The sequence below is a fragment of the Drosophila subpulchrella genome, chromosome X (assembly GCF_014743375.2).
Source record: "Drosophila subpulchrella strain 33 F10 #4 breed RU33 chromosome X, RU_Dsub_v1.1 Primary Assembly, whole genome shotgun sequence".
Taxonomy (NCBI): Eukaryota; Metazoa; Arthropoda; class Insecta; order Diptera; family Drosophilidae; genus Drosophila; species Drosophila subpulchrella.
Window position 1 is genome coordinate 21,662,968 of NC_050613.1, and position 17,431 is coordinate 21,680,398.

Below are 17,431 nucleotides of genomic sequence, written 5' to 3' on the forward strand. Positions count from 1 at the left end.
TTCCTACAGTTTCCGGCGATGCGTGCTCTTTCCATATCCTCGGCGGATGCTTTCATCCTGGTCTACGACGTCACCGATGCCACAACTTTCGAGGAGGTACGCACCATTCGCGACCAGATCCACGAGACGAAGGCCACCACCGCGGTTCCAATTGTGGTTGTGGGCAACAAGATCGACCTTTTAGCCGACGGAGAAACCGAGCGCGAAGTAAGTCCTAGTCTTAAACATTTAAAGCCACATTGAAGTAAGAACGCGAATTCTTCAGGAGCAAAGAAACTGAAATTCAAGGTCATTTGTTTTGACAGCTCTGCCAACTTGCATCAATTTTAATAGCCATCTATCCAAAAGGGGAGGTGTGGCCCCATATAAGTAAGAACGCGAATTCTTCAGGAGCAAAGAAACTGAAGTTCAAAGTCATTTGTTTTGACAGCTCGACCAACTTGCATCAATTTTAATAGCCATCTATCCAAAAGGGGAGGTGTGGCCCCATATAAGTAAGACCGCGAATTCTTCAGGAGCACAGGAACCGAAGTCCTAAAATCGCAGGTCACACAGAGGTCATTTGTTTCGACTGCTCTACCAATTTGCATCAATTTTAATTGCCGTTTATCCAAAAGGGGGAAAGTGTGACCGCTTTGATTGTTGTCTCTTCTGTGGGGAATTTGCTCGAAGGCATGTTTATACAATAACCGCTCCATTGTGCCACTTGCCACTTGCCACGCCCCCAGCTCACGCCCACGAAAATTGCTTTTTATCCAACGGAACACGAGGCGTTTTAGCAATTATGTAAAGTTTGTCAAGCGCGCAAACAGGAGGGTGGAAAAGGACAAACAGTTTAATCAAAACTTTGGCCAACTGACAGCGTGGGGTGCCAAAAGAAAGTCAGTTAAACAATTTGTCAGAATATTTGCAGGCGAACGCCCCGAAAATCTGGAATCTGAAATGTGAAATCCAAAAATGATGAGCCACAGTGTGAACACGGTGTTCTACTATATAATATATATATATAGTATGTATATTCAATGTGAGCACTCACTTTATTCACTCCATTCACATTATTTGTGGCGGCTGTTAAGCAGCAGCCAAAGGACATAAAACAGTGCCCAGCTGTTTCGGATGTCAAAGGCAACGAAAAAATGTTACATTTAAAATGTCAAAGTGGGCGTTGGGGCGGCAGAGGGGGCGTGGCCGAACGAGGGGGTGGATGCAACATAATATCACACAGACGAACAGACAGACTCGCGGAATAAAGTGCAAACTACGCGCGAAAGTCACACAAAATGAAATGCCATCAAGTGTGGCTGCACTGCGAAAAAATCGACCTTAAAAATGGCATACATTTTAGTTGGATCTTTTTCCGGAACCCCTTAAAATAATATTTCAAATGAAGATTTCATTTTTTGTTAAGACATTAGCTAGATGTTGTGTCCTCCAATATTCCTATACCTATTTCATTTTCGTCTTTTTAACATAAATATTCTACATTCATTATATTGTATTATGTTATTTTAATTATAAATATATTTATAGAACTACTAGCTTTATGTCTTGTGTACTTAAAACAGAGTGAACAAGCGCTGAGTGAGATTATTTTTAGACTGTTAAAAACTGTCGGGTTAAAATTAAATACATTAAACTTTAACCAACATAATTGTTCGCAAAGGACTTGCAAATTAATTTTTAAATAATATTTCTTACTGTGCCCCCTTTCTTTCCCGCGTTTCCCTTGGCAGCTTTTGCATAATTAGTGAAAAGTACGCAGCATCCCGGGAAATTCGCAAGGCAGGGGGCTTGCAGAAGAAAGTGGAAAGCCGGCGGGCATCATAAGAACTGCGGTTCCCCCTCCCTTTCCCTTTTCCCCCTCCGCTCATTTCGCCATTTCCCAGCAAGTTGCAGAACTTTCGCTGTCAGCTGCATTGCAAATTTTCCCCGAAAGAAACGAGCTGCAGGAATTTGACAGACGAAAAATAAAGAAAATGCCAACGGCAGGGGGGCGAATAAAATGAAGAATGCGATTCATTTGAATGGGAACACAGCGACAGCCAATTAGAAATGCAATCCCCACCCAGGGATGTTGGTATTCTTATAAATTGTTCAATTGTTGGGGGATTGTAGGCAATTATGATGCAAAATAATGTTTTTTAAAAGAAATGCATCAATTGAAAAGGCTCCTACTTAATTCCAATTCTTCAGGAGTTCAATTGTGTTTTGTATTGCAAAGCCATATCGATATATTCATATTACCTTATATAACTGAAGGCTATAAAAAGTCCAACTATATTCGCCAATTTCTTTGTTTGTTCGCCCTCGAAGCGAACTTTTTGCGCGCAATCAGCCGCCACGATTATGAAATAATCTCGAATAAAAGAGACCTTAAATAATAATAGCCACCGAGCTGATGCGAATTTCGACCGACCCCAAGTCGAAGTACTTTGCATATCTTAAGTGAGCATCATTTGGCCGGAGAATTTCGCTCCTGCACAAGTTTCTGGCCCAATTTCTGGCCCCCGGGCCACACACCAAAGTGATTCTAATAAATTCCGGGCATAAAAACTAAAGGAAACTCACAAAAACACACAGAAAAAGGTACGAATATGGCAAATACGGGGAAGTTTGCGGCGGAAAAGTGCTGAGGAAACTCCGCTTTGATTGTGAAAACTTGAAAATGAGAATGGAACCCAAATGGAACCGGAAATTTGAGTTGTTCAACCGAAATGTGGAAAGTCTACCGGTCTAATTTATGCAAATTTTAGTTGCATCATATCAAAGGAAATCAAAGGGGCATATATTTATATTATACTGTTTAAAAATTGACCAATCTATATTTTATATAATTTAATTTGCGAGCTCTTATTTGTTTTTAAAAAATCTTAATACTAAAAGCCACATTATTGCATAAAGACAATTCAATTAGAGTCACTCTTAAAATGTCAAGAAGTTCTTGAGATGTCTGTCATTTTATGGGTATTTCTTTACTTTCTTTTTATATTGTTATAAATTTAAAATCCCTTTGGCTTATTTATTTGTTTCCCTCTTTTTTTTCCGTTGAGAGTCACAGTTGGTCAACTTCATTTGGGGCTTTATACATTTTAATTTGCCTTTGTTTATCTTTTCTCTGGCCTGTTTCGACATTTTCCGTTTGCCTTATTTGTCACTTATTTGGTGCGTTTTTTGCCATTATATACGTAGTTATGCATAAGTAGTTCGGGGACCCGGTTCCACCTTCTTCCTCTGGGTGTATTGACTTTAACCGAGTTCTGATATAATAAAAATGCAAATTGCCAGCAAACGCCAGACTGTCGCGCTCCTTGGCTTAGCCCCTCGAAGCACCCAGGATTCTTCCGTCCCATCTTCAATTATTCCCCCTGCACAGGGAGAAAAAAGCTGAATATCAATTTTTGTTGGCTGGTCGCATAACAATGTAAGGTATACACTTATAAAAAACATTCCTCCATTATAGATTTTAATCATTTTAAATTTTATATTGCAGTTTAACAATTGAAGGTTTTTTAAAAAGGTTAAACCTTGATTTTAATAAGACATTTTTTCTAATTAACCAAATAGGAAATAATTAATCGTATCTAATTTTTTCTACCAATTTGTTAAGTGTGTTATAATAAAAAATTTGTTTTTCAATTAAGTGTTGCATTTTGTATTAGTGTATTAAAAATTTAAAAAAGATTTAAGCTTCTCCTTCCATTCTAAATCAGAAATAATAATACAAAGCATTAAAAAACATTTGTTTCCATTGTATATGGTCCAGGTTCGAATACTGCGGATGTTGCATAAAGTACTCTTTTGAGATACCATTTTACAATCATAAAAAAATGTTATTATATCAGAATGATAATTTTTTACCTTTTATGTAACCATATCATAACATCCTTATCCTTTTTCAAAGTGCACATTCTCATACTCCGATTTTTTGGCTCCTTAGCCTTAGTCGGTGTGTATTTTTTTGTTCAACGAAGCGAAATCAACTTTTTGTTGTCGCCTTTGTGCTACTGGGCTCCTTTTTTTGTACTTTTTTGGGTTAGACCGCTTTAAACCTTGGAATAATGGGGGGGGGGGAGGTTCAATTGGAAGGAGGGGTCCTATGTTCGATGGGGTCTGCTTGCCCTTTTCTTGTTGTAGTTGCCCACCGACGCTCTTTGAGTTTGTTCATTTGGAAGAATTAAGCCCCGATGTTCGGTTAAGTTCGGTTCGAAGTCAGCAAATTTCTAGACCCGTCTTAGGACCCTGCCCTTTTTTACCTTCTTTACTTTTTTGCCATTTTTTGTTGCCGTTTTTTTTCACATTTATCGCCGCAATTTAGACGTCTATAAGGATTTTCGTTGCCGATAAGAAATAATAAAGTTCATGTTCACTTTTATGGTGTAGGGATAAATTGATTTTTAGTTGGGATGTATGAGATTGGGTGGTGTGGGTGGGCATATTTATGCGAAATGAATTAATTTGTGATAGTTGAACTGGAAACTGGTTGCTCATTTCTTTTCTAACTCTCAAATTGTAAGAAGAAAAAATTGCTAATGATTTTTGATTATTAATCTTTTTCAATAATTACCAAACTTGTTTTTATATCTTTAAATAAGGGATGTTCTTTCGAATGTTTAACTACAGATTCTGGTACTAAACGAATTTAAACACGTTGTTATTTAATTTAATTAACTAAAATATTTGATGCATTTATCACTCTTTTTTAAAGGTTGAGTACGCCACCACAGAATCGGTGGTTACTGTGGACTGGGAGAATGGGTTTGTGGAGGCCTCGGCTGCCAGCAATGAGAACATCACTCAGGTGAGTAAATCCCGCCAACCCATCTATTTAGTGACTTTAAAGTGACTTTGATTACATCACCAGGTGTTCAAGGAGCTGCTGGCCCAGGCGAAGATCACCTACAACCTGAGTCCGGCCCTGCGGCGTCGCCGGCAGTCGTTGCCGCAGCAGATCGGCAACAATGGACCGGGCACCCCGTTGCACCACCACCACCACCACAGCCACCACCACCAGTCGCAGCACCACCACAATTCCGGGGGCGGCTCATCCGCCTCCACCTCGGCGGCCGCTGCAGCAGCGTCCTCATCCGGCGGATCCGGTGGCTCCCATGCCCCCACTCCGGCCCAGCTGCAGCACCTCCAGCGAATCCAGGAGCGGAGTTTGGGCGCCAAGCGCAACTCGTGCACCATCTCCTAAAGCAGCGGAATCCGGGGATTCGAAAGTCGCACCACGGCAGCTTAAAAAAAAAAAAAAACAAACTAAAGCTAAACTAAACGGTCTCCTACAAAACGGTTTTCAATACTTCTCCAATAATGCAAAACAAAATTGGGGCTTACTTCTACGTAAACCAATTACCAAAAACCACAAATCTAAGGTGAATAGAAAAAGTCGATTCTTAAAAGGGAGATAAGGGAAGATTTTCTTAAGAGCGCTCTCTTATTAAAATTGATTTCTCTCTAAGAAAGCAATGGAAAATAACTCGAACTTAAAAATCACTAGAGGTTTAAAATCGATTTTGGTATGGTATCTCAAATTCTTATTTAATATATTTGTAGTACGGAAGTCTGTCGGATAATTTCCTCAAGACCATGTTCTATTTTTCATTGCATACTGTTATAGATTCCTATTGAAACCGCTTTACACCTCTAGAGATTTGTTCTACATTTTGCCAGGAAAATAGGTCAATTTTCTTTTAGACCTCCAGTTTTCAGGGTAATATGACTAAGCCGATGGAAAAACATTCCCTTTCTAGAATTTTCCAACTTTTGGCATCGACCCGCACTAATGTGGAGCAATCTGGACTCAAATGTACCTCTATCTTGCTATTATCGCTCCAATAACTTTAGTACCTATATCTCAAGCCTCTGGTTTCTCAAACTCAGCCCTCAGCATAATAATATATGGAATGGATGTATTACGGTAGAGAATATTGAATCGTTAGACAGCTCTATTATTTACTCAGATAAAAATACAGAAACTATGTAGTCCCTAAACCGAGGCAAATAACATTCTTTTAAATGTGTCTCGGTGTTACTCTAACTCGATTGTTGTGTGTGTGTGTGTCTAGTTACAGTTTCCCCCATCCCGACAGTACAGGAATATATACATAATAATTTATATATATTGACTTATCTGTGTATAGATTACCCGTGCAGCGAGCATTTAGGACCGGCCCGTGTACCTAAAAACAGCTAAGACATATTTTTGTAGACAATAGGTCGATAGAACCGGATTTCTCCTAGGCGCCATTGTTGGAACGTTTGCCAATGTGCGGGTTGCCAGTGTTGAGAAGCGGAAGGGAAAGCTAAAGAAATCGAAACCGAAAGCAAATGCATAGTTAAGAAGTATCACTGATTGGAGGGGGATAACCTAAAATCTATCTGTAGAATCGTAATGAGTGTACACTTAGTTAAAGTTTTTTTTTCGTTAACATTTTACGGTTAGCATGTAGTGTTGGTTAATGCCAGGCAAAAAGATTGAAACAAATGGTTAAGATTGAAAACGCAATGAAAACACCAAAGAATAAGACAAAGACAAAAGCAAATGCAAGTAATGAATACGAGTATAGATCGATAGATATATATATGAAGATGTTATCGTATGGAAAGTTATAGTCGTGTTATAGGGTTACTTTTGAGATACAGAACGAAAAACGGGCCAAAGTGAAACGCAGCTATTATATTGCATACATCGGACATCACACGTAATCTATTTGTGGTACAATAAAGTATATACCCGGATTCAAACCCCTCCCCCAAAAAAAAGTGGAACAGAGTGTTATATTTATACTATAATAGTTATATGTATTGCTACAAGAAATACTTCAAAATACTAATATACCGAATTACTATGCGAATACGAGTACTAAACGGAAATCTTAAGGAAATACCAAGGCAAATCTTAAACTTATACGGATATTGATGTGTTGCAAACGAAATGAAAACTTTAAAGAATTTATGTAATTATTTAATTCCAGCAAATCGTACAATATCAAGTATACATATATCTGCGTATATATCTGTGTGTGTATCAGTGGTTGTTTCAAATACAATATAATTCCGATCTTTGGCAGGCCAAAGTCCCTTAAACTCTTGCTGGCTGATGGGTATATGATATATATTTTTTTCCTTCGGTTCTGTATTTGTTAAGCTAAATGAATGATTAAGGATTTGTTTGTTTTAGAAGGATTTGCTTGCAAGAGTTTAAAATAAATTTATAAAACAATTGGCCAAAACGCAGAGCACCCAAAAAAGAAAAGATGAGTAAGTAAGTGAGTAGATCTGTCATTATGGTACCTAGAAATACGGACATGAGTGTGAGCATTACGTAGAATAAATCGCATTACAATTGATTTAGTTAGGCGGCGCACTGTGGCCAATCACCGAGTTTACAGTACATATGTATCACTCAATCACGGAAGGGTTTTCGAAATTACAAACTAAGTTCAAATTTAGTTTGAGGACACAGTGCGTTAGTTAACAAAAGAAGAAAGCAAAGCCACGTAGAATTGATTAAGGTGTTAGCGATCCCAATAATTCGTGGGTACTTACTGCTTAGGCTCAGTATTTATGCCCAGCAAAAGGAATGCTAAAATACTTCTCGAGAAATATTTAAATTTCTAGTTTTCTTGAACGATAAGTAAAGATATCAAGATATTGCAGATTAGGTTTATATTTCTTTATAAGCTAAATTTTCATTAAGTTTTTTGAGGAATCATAAAAAAAAGGGATTACATTTTGTAGACATAAATACAGAGTCTTATGTAGGATGGCCCCGAATCATCTTGTTTCTGGAGTAGCGGTCAAGGTTGTATCTGCACCCTATCGCATATCCCACTCCCATTCCCCAAATCCATTTATAATACTAATATATCACTATGCTAACATTCTGTAAGTCCCCTTTAAATGCGAACTTCTTTGGTTCCTAGGCCACAACCTCTGCAGCTGGATATCTTACAAAATACATATATATTAATATGAATATTTACATACGGCAATACATATATGCATATACTATATACATACATATACATAATGAATAATTAAAAATGTAATTGATAAATGCGAAGAGATAAGAACCGGAAATAAATGCAAGGGCGAGGAAATTTTTTTGTGCTTAAAAGTTTCTATTGTGTTTTTCATCCCGCGAAAGTTTTGCCATCCCATCCGAAAGCTTAAAGCTCCGGCAGCCACCGTTATCATTTTGAATCCTCGGCCTTGGAATCGGAGTCCTCACTGTACTTGGCCTAGACACAGTGCATTTTTGGGGGCGAAGGACCTGCCGACGGGGGCGTGGCAAATCGGCTCGGATAATCGATAGTGTCTGTAATCGGCGATTCGGTGCGATGCAAGGCCAAACAAATAGACGTGAAATGTGCAGGGAAATGGGTCCAAGGATAAAGGTTGCCCAAGAAGTGTAGTTCGGCCAGAAGGATGGGGTATATGCCCTGCAAAGCAGTCAACTACTATTATCATATTTTATTCATTTAGTTTGAAGATCCATAAATCTGAAAATATATGGAAAAACTATTTTGTTTCTACACATTTTAAATATATATATACCTATATCCACCTATATTATATCTAATTTCTTTTGCCATTTAATTTGTTATACATTTGGAGTATTTTGGTATCTAAAATAAAGCAATGATATATATAACCAAAATTCCAAGGATAAAAATTAAAGTAAGGTAAGCACTATAATTTTGTATTTTTTATAAAGTAATAAACAAATAAATCCTAAAACATTTTCGTTAGAAAAGGCAAATTCCACAAAAATGTTAGAAACATAACAAAATTGAAATAGGGATGATTCATAGGTACCCGAAATGCACAGCTAAGGAACATAGCATATTATATAAAATGAGCTGAGTTAGTAAATGAATTCCACAAGACCACGAAATTCGTAATATGTGTGATTCAGGCGTACTGATACGCAATTTATGACAAACTTCCACAAAATTCGGGTTTAATCGTTGAAACTTCAAGTGCTGGAAGTAAAAAACAAAATGAGTAAGGCATTTTGAGTTTGGATTTTGGAATACTTCGGCTTGAAGTTTATTTTAAAACTTAAAGATCCTTTATGATCTAACAGGTTTATTTGGAACCCATTAATTTATATTTTCAGATGAGACCTTGTTGTGTCAGACTTTATTCTTTTTGGCAATAATCTGTTACATTTTCCTAGGAAAAGATAGGCCCCAATCCTTCGGCGTAGGACATCAATCCGCTGGAGCTGAAAAAAAGCGATGAGGACAATGTCTTTTCATATCAAAACAGACGCAGGCGCATTCGGGTCCACGTTGCGTATTCGCCATGTGAACTGGGTACAGTGTGCACCATAACACAGGAGTGTGTGTCCGTGTGGGCCGTAGTACTACCGTACAACCAGTACTACCAGTCCAGTACTACAGTTGTAGTGTTTTCCTTTTGGCCCGGGCTTTTTCTCCTTGCGGTGGGTCAGTGGGTGGTGGTGGGTCAGTGGGTTCTATGGATGTGGATGTGGATGTGGAGGTGTGTTTGTGGATGTGGATGACTGGCTGGCGGGTCGATTGGCGGCAAACGTCGCCGACAGTTGGCTGCCAGTGGCACACGGGCATTCCAGCAACTTGCAACACGCCACGAGGACCTAGAACCGAGAACCTAGAACCGAGAACCGAGGAACTGTAACCCAAACACCGATTACCCAAGAGCACTGGCTCCCCGAAACAAAAAATAAACAACCGAAGACAACCGAGTTTTGTTTTGAAACTGAACTGCAGTTTTGTTCACCGGCCGGCTTCCCTACAAAACAATGGGATAATCCTTAATCGGTGGTATATAGTACTATAGCCACAGCCAGAACCAGTCAAACTTTTGCGCTTACGTTTGGGCAGTTAAGGCTGGTTATCCACTATATGGTGCATATAGTACATATACTACACATAGGACATAAAACGCGTGACCTTGGTGGGTAAGCAGTTGGCGGGGTGGTGTGCATCGGAGGACCTTGAACATAGAGGTGTAAAGTGGAGTGAGTGACAAGCAATAATAGAGTAAGTGCTTACCGCAGGTGATATAATGGTTAAACAGAAATCGAAACCATACTTAGTGTCTAAAAGTGATGGTTTTTAACGATGCAATCCAGTTTAAATATAAGTAATTGCATCTTTCTGAGAAATATAAGAATAAACCATATACCATTTTATATTGTTTGAATCATTAATTAGTAAGTGACCCAACTGGCATAGTTTATGAATACTCATGTTTACAATGAGTCAGAAATTTAATATTGGGCTGAAAATCGAATTTTATGTAAGCATAAGTTATTCAGAGAACTTAATAATATAACCGATTTATTCTTGATTTTCCCCAACCGAGATGGCAGTTAAGAGTGCCCCATTCGCATCATAAAACGGAAGTGGTGAGTACCACGTTGACCCAATTCGACTGCGATTCGGGTCCCAAGCGGGATTGGATTTGGAATTCAAGATCACTGCCAGTGTTGATTCTGCAGAAGCGATAAGACTGGGTAGTGTAGAATTCCGGAAGGGCAGCCGATAAGTCGTGCATAAGTAGAGTCCCTGATAAATCCCAGCCCGAAACCCGTACGAGCACGCCACCAGCCTCATTCCTAGCGATAAGCATTAAGCATGGAGCAGCCAGCCTGGCCTGTGGTTTCTTTATATTAATAGGAATTTTTCGGTTTTTGCATAGGGGCAATCTGTGTTCGAAAACCGACTCTTTATCGCTATATACATCCTAAAAATGTATTTTATGGTGTGGGTGCCGTTGGCGGGCTTAAAAACCCAGCCTTCTCGTTGGGCAGCCGTTAGTCGCCTCCGGTCGTCGCAGTTAAACGGTCGCTCTAGGATCTCATATCCTTATCCTAATCCTTTTTTTTTTTTGTGAGTTAAAAACTGAGAGTTTCCCGCGGTCTCGATGGCGAAGTTAATTATATGTCAGTTTTTCATTTGGCCTGCCTAGCTTACTTCTGTTTAAATATTGCTAGCTGCCTTGTGAAGGGCTTACGTGTGATTGCGGCTCAACTGGCAGGATATACAAACTCGAGTTAAAAAGGATAGCTTTGATCCTTTGGTGCTTTTTTTTGTTCATCCCCAAAGTGATTTAAATCATTATTTTAATGTGCATAAGTACAGAACAGTAACTGATGAGTCAGGTTTTGCTGTTTAATAAAATTATATTAAAAGTGCGATTCTAATTCCAGCATGCTTTTGAAACTAAAATATTCCTCTTACATTATTTTTTTTCGCAATTTAAAGGATTCAAGGATTTTGTTAAAAAATAAAATGATATTGTGGGACATATAGAAATATACATATTTCTTACAAGTAGTTTGGTGAATTTTACTTATTCCGTCTCATGGATTTTATTTTATTTTTTTTATTATTTTATTTTCTTCTTCAATTACTTCTACCCGGTAAATCAGTTCTTAACTTAACAAATGTTTAAATTTATTAATTTATTTAAAATGTTTTGCTCCTACAATACATCTTATAAATTTTGTAATCTAAGCTGAACAAAATTTAAATTTGAATTTGTGGCGCGCACAATGCATCGCTGTCCTCTACCGATAGTTGCGCCAATTCTTAATTGTATATGTGCCTTGTGATTTTTATTGTTTAATTAAAATAATAATTAAAATAGTAGGCATATTTATGCAACATTTAAAATAAAACCAAAACTCCGTCAATTGCAATGGAATTTCGTTGAGATGCTTGTTGAAATTTCTTGTAATAATTTTGGAACAATAATATTGTTTTTAACATTTCGTTCTTCATTTAATTTTATTTGTTTCAGTTGCCAAATTATTTAATGAAATTATTTCAGATAACTATAAAATGGCGCAATTAGTAAGACCAACTTGTCGTTTTTGCCCTCACGTTCAGTGTGACCGCTTGGCGATAAGGCGATAGGTATCGCATATGTGCTATCGACGACTCGATATGTCACGCGTTGGGGATATCGATGGTTTGTCATGTACAAAATACCATTCCTCGGGTAAATTAAAACGCGAAAATTGCGTGGAAAATCGGGGAAAAGCGCTGCGACAGGCGGCGGAAAAGTAAGCTAACGGTACGCTAGCGTAACGGCAAGGCGGCGGCATCTCGCGAGCGGGCAATTTCGGAGCGGCGACGACGAAACGGCAGTGCGCAAATGTAAAATGCACGGAATATTCGCATGTGCAGTGTGATAATAAATAAACGCCACACAAAATTTTCGGCGCAGGGGCAAACACACCAATACACAAAAGCGGCGGCGCGTTCGTGTGCGTGCGCCTTTTTTTTCTCTGTGTGAGTGTGTCTGTGTGTGTGTGTGCGTTCGTATCTGTGTGTTAGTGTGTTATCACAAAGGAGCTGGAAAAACAATAACAAAAACAACAGCAACAGCACGCAGGTGCGTATGTGTGTGTGTGTGTGATGGTGTTGGGGGGGAGAGAGGTTGGAAATTTATTCGATTTTCCACTGCGACAGTGCATACGGTTTATATACGCATGTATATGTTCATATATGTATTACATAGGGTTTTCTTTAAGTGGTATAAGTGAGTGCGCAAAAGTTTCCGAGAGCCAAACTAACGGTTCTTGTCAGCCTTTTGTATGTATGTATTAGGTAATCTTGTGTGTGTGTGGGTGCTTTTTACCGTTACAGCGGCGCCTTGAAAGAAAATCCAACTGCGAGTGTCCGTAATTAAAACATGCGCCGCAGCTGAGAAAAGTGAAAATGTAAGGGGGGGGGGAAAAGCCAAAAACATGGGCGGTGAGGGGGGGCTGTGCACTTGCATCTGTAATACATGGCGTATGCGTAACACTTATCAATTCCAATTTGAATCTTACGCATCCATCTGTATGTGTGTGCTTTTGATTCTGTGGCCTTAGGGGTTGCAAAAAGCACCCAAACCACCCCCTGCAAATGGGAAACTGTCAGATACACACACACTACATAAAGGGAAAAAACAGAGCGAGATGGCTGGCTCACAGCAGCCTTCGTTGAGATTTTTCACTCCCAATAATCGAGGACGCCACTGTGATGTGGGGTTTATTTGGGGGTGGCTTAAAAAGTACAGTTCCCATTGGAAGAGGCAACGTGGCTGTATTGGTATATACAGCTGCGGCTGAAATAATAGCAATACCTTTAATATTATTAATTTGGCTGAAATAATTATGTGTGGCAATATAAAAAGGACAAAACAATAATCTTATTTCAATAAACTCTACAGCGCTACTTTTTGTGCCGCCACTGTAAATTCTTGCCCGTCGCCTATACATACATAGTTCTCATGTGTGTGTTTGTGGGTGGGTGGCTGTGAGTGGTGGGAGTTGGGTGGTTGGGGTGGTTGGTGCGCCGTCGCCGCTGCCGCGAAAAACGAACCGCCGCATGCGTAACTTATTTTTTCTCGCCTTTCTTTCGTCTTTGCGCTGTTATCATTGTTTTTGTAGACTGTGCGTCAAGTACAAATAGAGCGAAAGAGAGAGAGGGGCAGAAGAGAGAGAGAGAACGAGTAAATGGCTATTGATTATATATTTGCGAGAGAGCGAGCGAGAGAGAAGAATATAGGGAAGAAGCGCACGGTGGGGTCGATTCTAAACATACGAAAACGATTCTTTGGAGAACCTCTTTAACAAATTTATAAAAATTATAATCAAAACTGAAATTTTGAACATGTGGTAATTATCAAATTTTAGTTTCGTAATAGTTTAAGATGAAAAATATTAGCTTACATTTACTGTTCCCAAGGGTAGTATAATTGAAATTTCCTAAAATTTCTTTATCAGAAAAACTTGCTAGTGCACGATAATTGTACTCAATTAATTTTGAATGTTCTTGAGAGACGAGCGACTGATAACACTATAATTAATGGCCCACTGTGCCAGCTGCACTGATTTCGCATTTGATTTTCCAGCCCAAACTGCCTGTGCAAGTGTGGGTGATCAATGCGCCTGTGTGAGCGTGTGTGCGCTGACGCAGTGGGAGTTTGTTGTAGTGGGAGTTGTTGTGGGCACACACAAACAAAATCCAGAGGTGCTCCAAGTATTTTCAAAAGTTCTCTATTCAACAAAAAAGTAATAAAAATAGATCGGAGCTAATAAAGCAAATGCATTAGAGGTTTAAAAAGGAATAGGGGCTAAATAATTCTCACAAAAAATGCAAATGCAATGTGTGTCAATGCCACATTGAAAACTTAAACATTTTAACAATACTTAAATTCATATTAAAAGTTAACTAGAGAGTTTATTTAACAGATCCTGTGCGCAAGCGCTCAGTGCAACCCTGTAAAGTAGGTTCTTATCTAGTAAATTAATTATTTTTCTTATTTTTTGAGAAGGTATAAAATAAAACGGGTACCTAAATATTTAAGCTGATACAAAATGCTTGACTAGGAGTGCCTAGTAACTGACTAAGTGGGTGCTCAGTTGCCTTGACATCGGCTTACAACTTGGGGCTTATAGCATGCATCTCGGGGCACTCGGCGCAGTTTTTCCAGCGAAACACAAGAAAGGGAAAAGCGCTGCGCACGCAACCTCGCAAAAACAAAAAAAAAATAGACTCGGGCCACAATACACTTAAGGTCAAGGAAATAGGTAAGCTTCGGTGGTAGATAATAGACCACTATATGTCACCCATGCTGTTCAATAATTTAAAACGAATTTTTGCTCTTGCTTAAGATTGTCAAATTTTTTTCCCAAATTCATTTTTCTTTAAATAAAAACTCCTCAATTTTAGAATTTAAATTTTTTTTAAAGAACTTTAATACAATTCGAAATATTTCCTTAGATCATAACTTAATTCTGAACCCATTTTCTTTATTGAAAAAGTGAAACATTCTTGTTTCGCATCTATGGGTCTTTCAAGGCGAAAGTTGAATGATCCCCCTGCCCCGAATGAAGAGCCAGTTTGGTCAGCATCCAGTTAGGTGTTCTAAGGGTTGAACGAAATCAGGTTGCTCTTGGCCCATCCTCGTTCATCCCACCAACAGTTTGCCTGATTTTTGATATCAACCCAGTTCCAGTTGCCGAAGTGGGTTCACTTTTTCGGGGCCTTCACTGTCTGTCGCCGGATGTTTGGCACGCGCAAGTGAAACGGGCTTACAACCCCTAAATGGGGATGGGATTGGTGGTGTTTTACCTTCCAAATGTAGAGGGTGGTTGGGTGGTGCGAGCAGTGCATGCGTGGTGGTTTAAAAACGAACTCAAAGCGAAAAAAAAAACGAAAAACAGGATAAGGCAGTGTTATCATGGGTTAAAATTCGAGCTCGGCGAGTTTGCGTGTGTATTTGGTGCTGGTGGTGAAAGTTCCGGGCTCTTAGGGGTGGCTTTTTCCAGTGCCCGAATCTCTGCTCTCGATTTCCCGACGGGGGTGTTGTTAACCCATATAGCCGTGCTCTTCTGGCCCAAAGTGGGGGAGTTCAAAGGGGTACCATATTGTATTATAATATCTGCCGTATGTGGCAATGGATTTCGGGCTTGCTATGTTGCACATTTCACCTTTGCTATTGTAGCTTACGGGGCATAATTTCCATATAGCTTTCCTATCGTAGCTATATAGACAGAGGAAGACGGCCAGACCTTATATATATAGCCATCTCAGGCGGCGATGTCGACGCATGGGCGCAGTATTGATTTTTCACTGCGTCGACGTCGCTGCTTTGTCGCAATCACTCCATGGGGTGGTTTCTCGTGCCCTCTCTTTCTCCCCGCGCTACTGCCCTCTCTTTCGCCCAGCTAGCGCCCTCTCTTTCTGCCGCCGCGTTGCCGTCGTGGGTTTCCGAGTTTCTGAGCAAACGCAAATAGAACTTGAGCACAGAGAGCCACTAAAAGCGGTGCTGAGTGGTTCGTTCGGGAGCCCTAATCTCGTTCCAAATATTACTTATTTTATTTTCTGTGCTACAAAGAGTGTGTGCCAAAAGTTCTAAACTTGCTACCAAAAAAAAAAAAAAAAATTCAAATTAAAAAGTAACCGAAAATAGACGAGTAGAAGCCAAAAAGTATACGAAAAATAAAAATAATAAGAAAATATAACGAATCCCCAGTTGGATTGCCCACCACCGCACGTCACTTAAAAATCCCCGAGGCAAGCAGAAACCATAAAAAACAATTGATAAACCTTAATTTTACTTGAAATAATTGCTTAGTCGGTCGAAAAGCAAGTACCCCAGAATTTGAACTCTATATCAGTGCGCACGTGCAACGGCCCCCAAGAAAGCGAAAGAGAGGGCTATACTTGGGTAGAAAGAGAGGCCAGATTGCAAATCTGTGCGGGAGCAGAAGAAGCTTGGGGATTCTGCGCACTGGAGAATGGAGAACGGAGAATGCACATGCTCAGAAACGGGGAGAATAAAGCAATGAGAGCGCGAGACTGGTGTTTGTCTAATATTTTTCAAATGTGAACAAACAATATGGTCAAAAGCTAATAGTTATAGATGAGTTGAGATAGTACACACACATTATAAAAATGTTTTAGGTAATAAACAATGAAGTACCTATAGTTTTATTTTAAAACAATTAGAAATATAACATTTCTAGTGGCATTTGACATTTTCCTTTGCAATAATAATATAAATAATAATAAAAATGAGTACGAAGAGTGTGCCAGAAAGATTGGGGTAACCTGGCGAAAGAAGATAGTGTCTTAAACAGAACCAGATAGCAGAAGAACAATAAAGAAAGAGATACAAAGAAGTAATGTGAGTCCAATCCTGTATCTTTCGGTTTGTGTCAGGGTCAGTCTTCTTCAGTTTTCCGAGCTACCTGTGCCACATGCATGCCTTTTGCTCACCTTACCCCCATATTTATTTACATATAGTACACGTATGTACCCAAGTTCTCGCCGTTTATCGGCTCCCGAACCCAACCGATACGATCCGATCCGATCCATTGGGGCCCTACGAATAAAAAAGCGACTTAAACGTCGACGGCGCTAATCTGCGACTGTGGATCGCTCGAATTACAAACAGTTGTGCATATGTACCTTGGTATATATGGTATATGGGTACATATTGTTGCCGGGGTTGCGTTATAAAACTCTGAATTGTTCGCTTTTGTTGTTCTATTATTGTCGTTTGTGGTGTTGCGCATGCGCGCTTTTGACCTGATTCACTTGTCGCTTATCAGCAGAAAAAAGCGATCCAAGTTCTGTTGAAGGCTGGTATACCCTGTACTCCCTGTGATATAGGGGTATATTTTCAAACTTATACATTGTTGACTGGTTGGCATAATCAACCCCTTTACAAAACTCGTTTCAGCTTGGGGTGCAAAGCTTTATAAATATTCTAATACTGTAGGTTTATGAGAACTCACGACGTGTGCCATGACATTGTACCATTTTGTAGAACTCCAGATGTTACAGCTTCCAGGGCTATACAAAAACTAAATCTAAAATGTTAAGATTTACTTGGATCTAGTTTCTACAAATTTGTAATGGAAGTTTATGAATAG

General features: G+C 39.3%; 1 protein-coding gene across 1 annotated transcript in view; it reads left to right on the plus strand.

Moving 5' to 3' along the window:
- LOC119557457 (ras-related protein Rap-2b) overlaps nucleotides 1-8,094 on the plus strand; it is a 31,877-nt gene extending 23,783 nt beyond the window's left edge. Inside the window, exons 4-6 of the mRNA XM_037870222.1 lie at nucleotides 10-207; nucleotides 4,706-4,798; nucleotides 4,862-8,094. Of these exons, the coding sequence (XP_037726150.1) occupies nucleotides 10-207; nucleotides 4,706-4,798; nucleotides 4,862-5,194 (624 nt within the window). The 3' untranslated portion in view covers nucleotides 5,195-8,094. The remainder of the gene's footprint in view (nucleotides 1-9; nucleotides 208-4,705; nucleotides 4,799-4,861) is intronic.
- The last annotated feature ends 9,337 nt before the right edge of the window (nucleotides 8,095-17,431 follow it).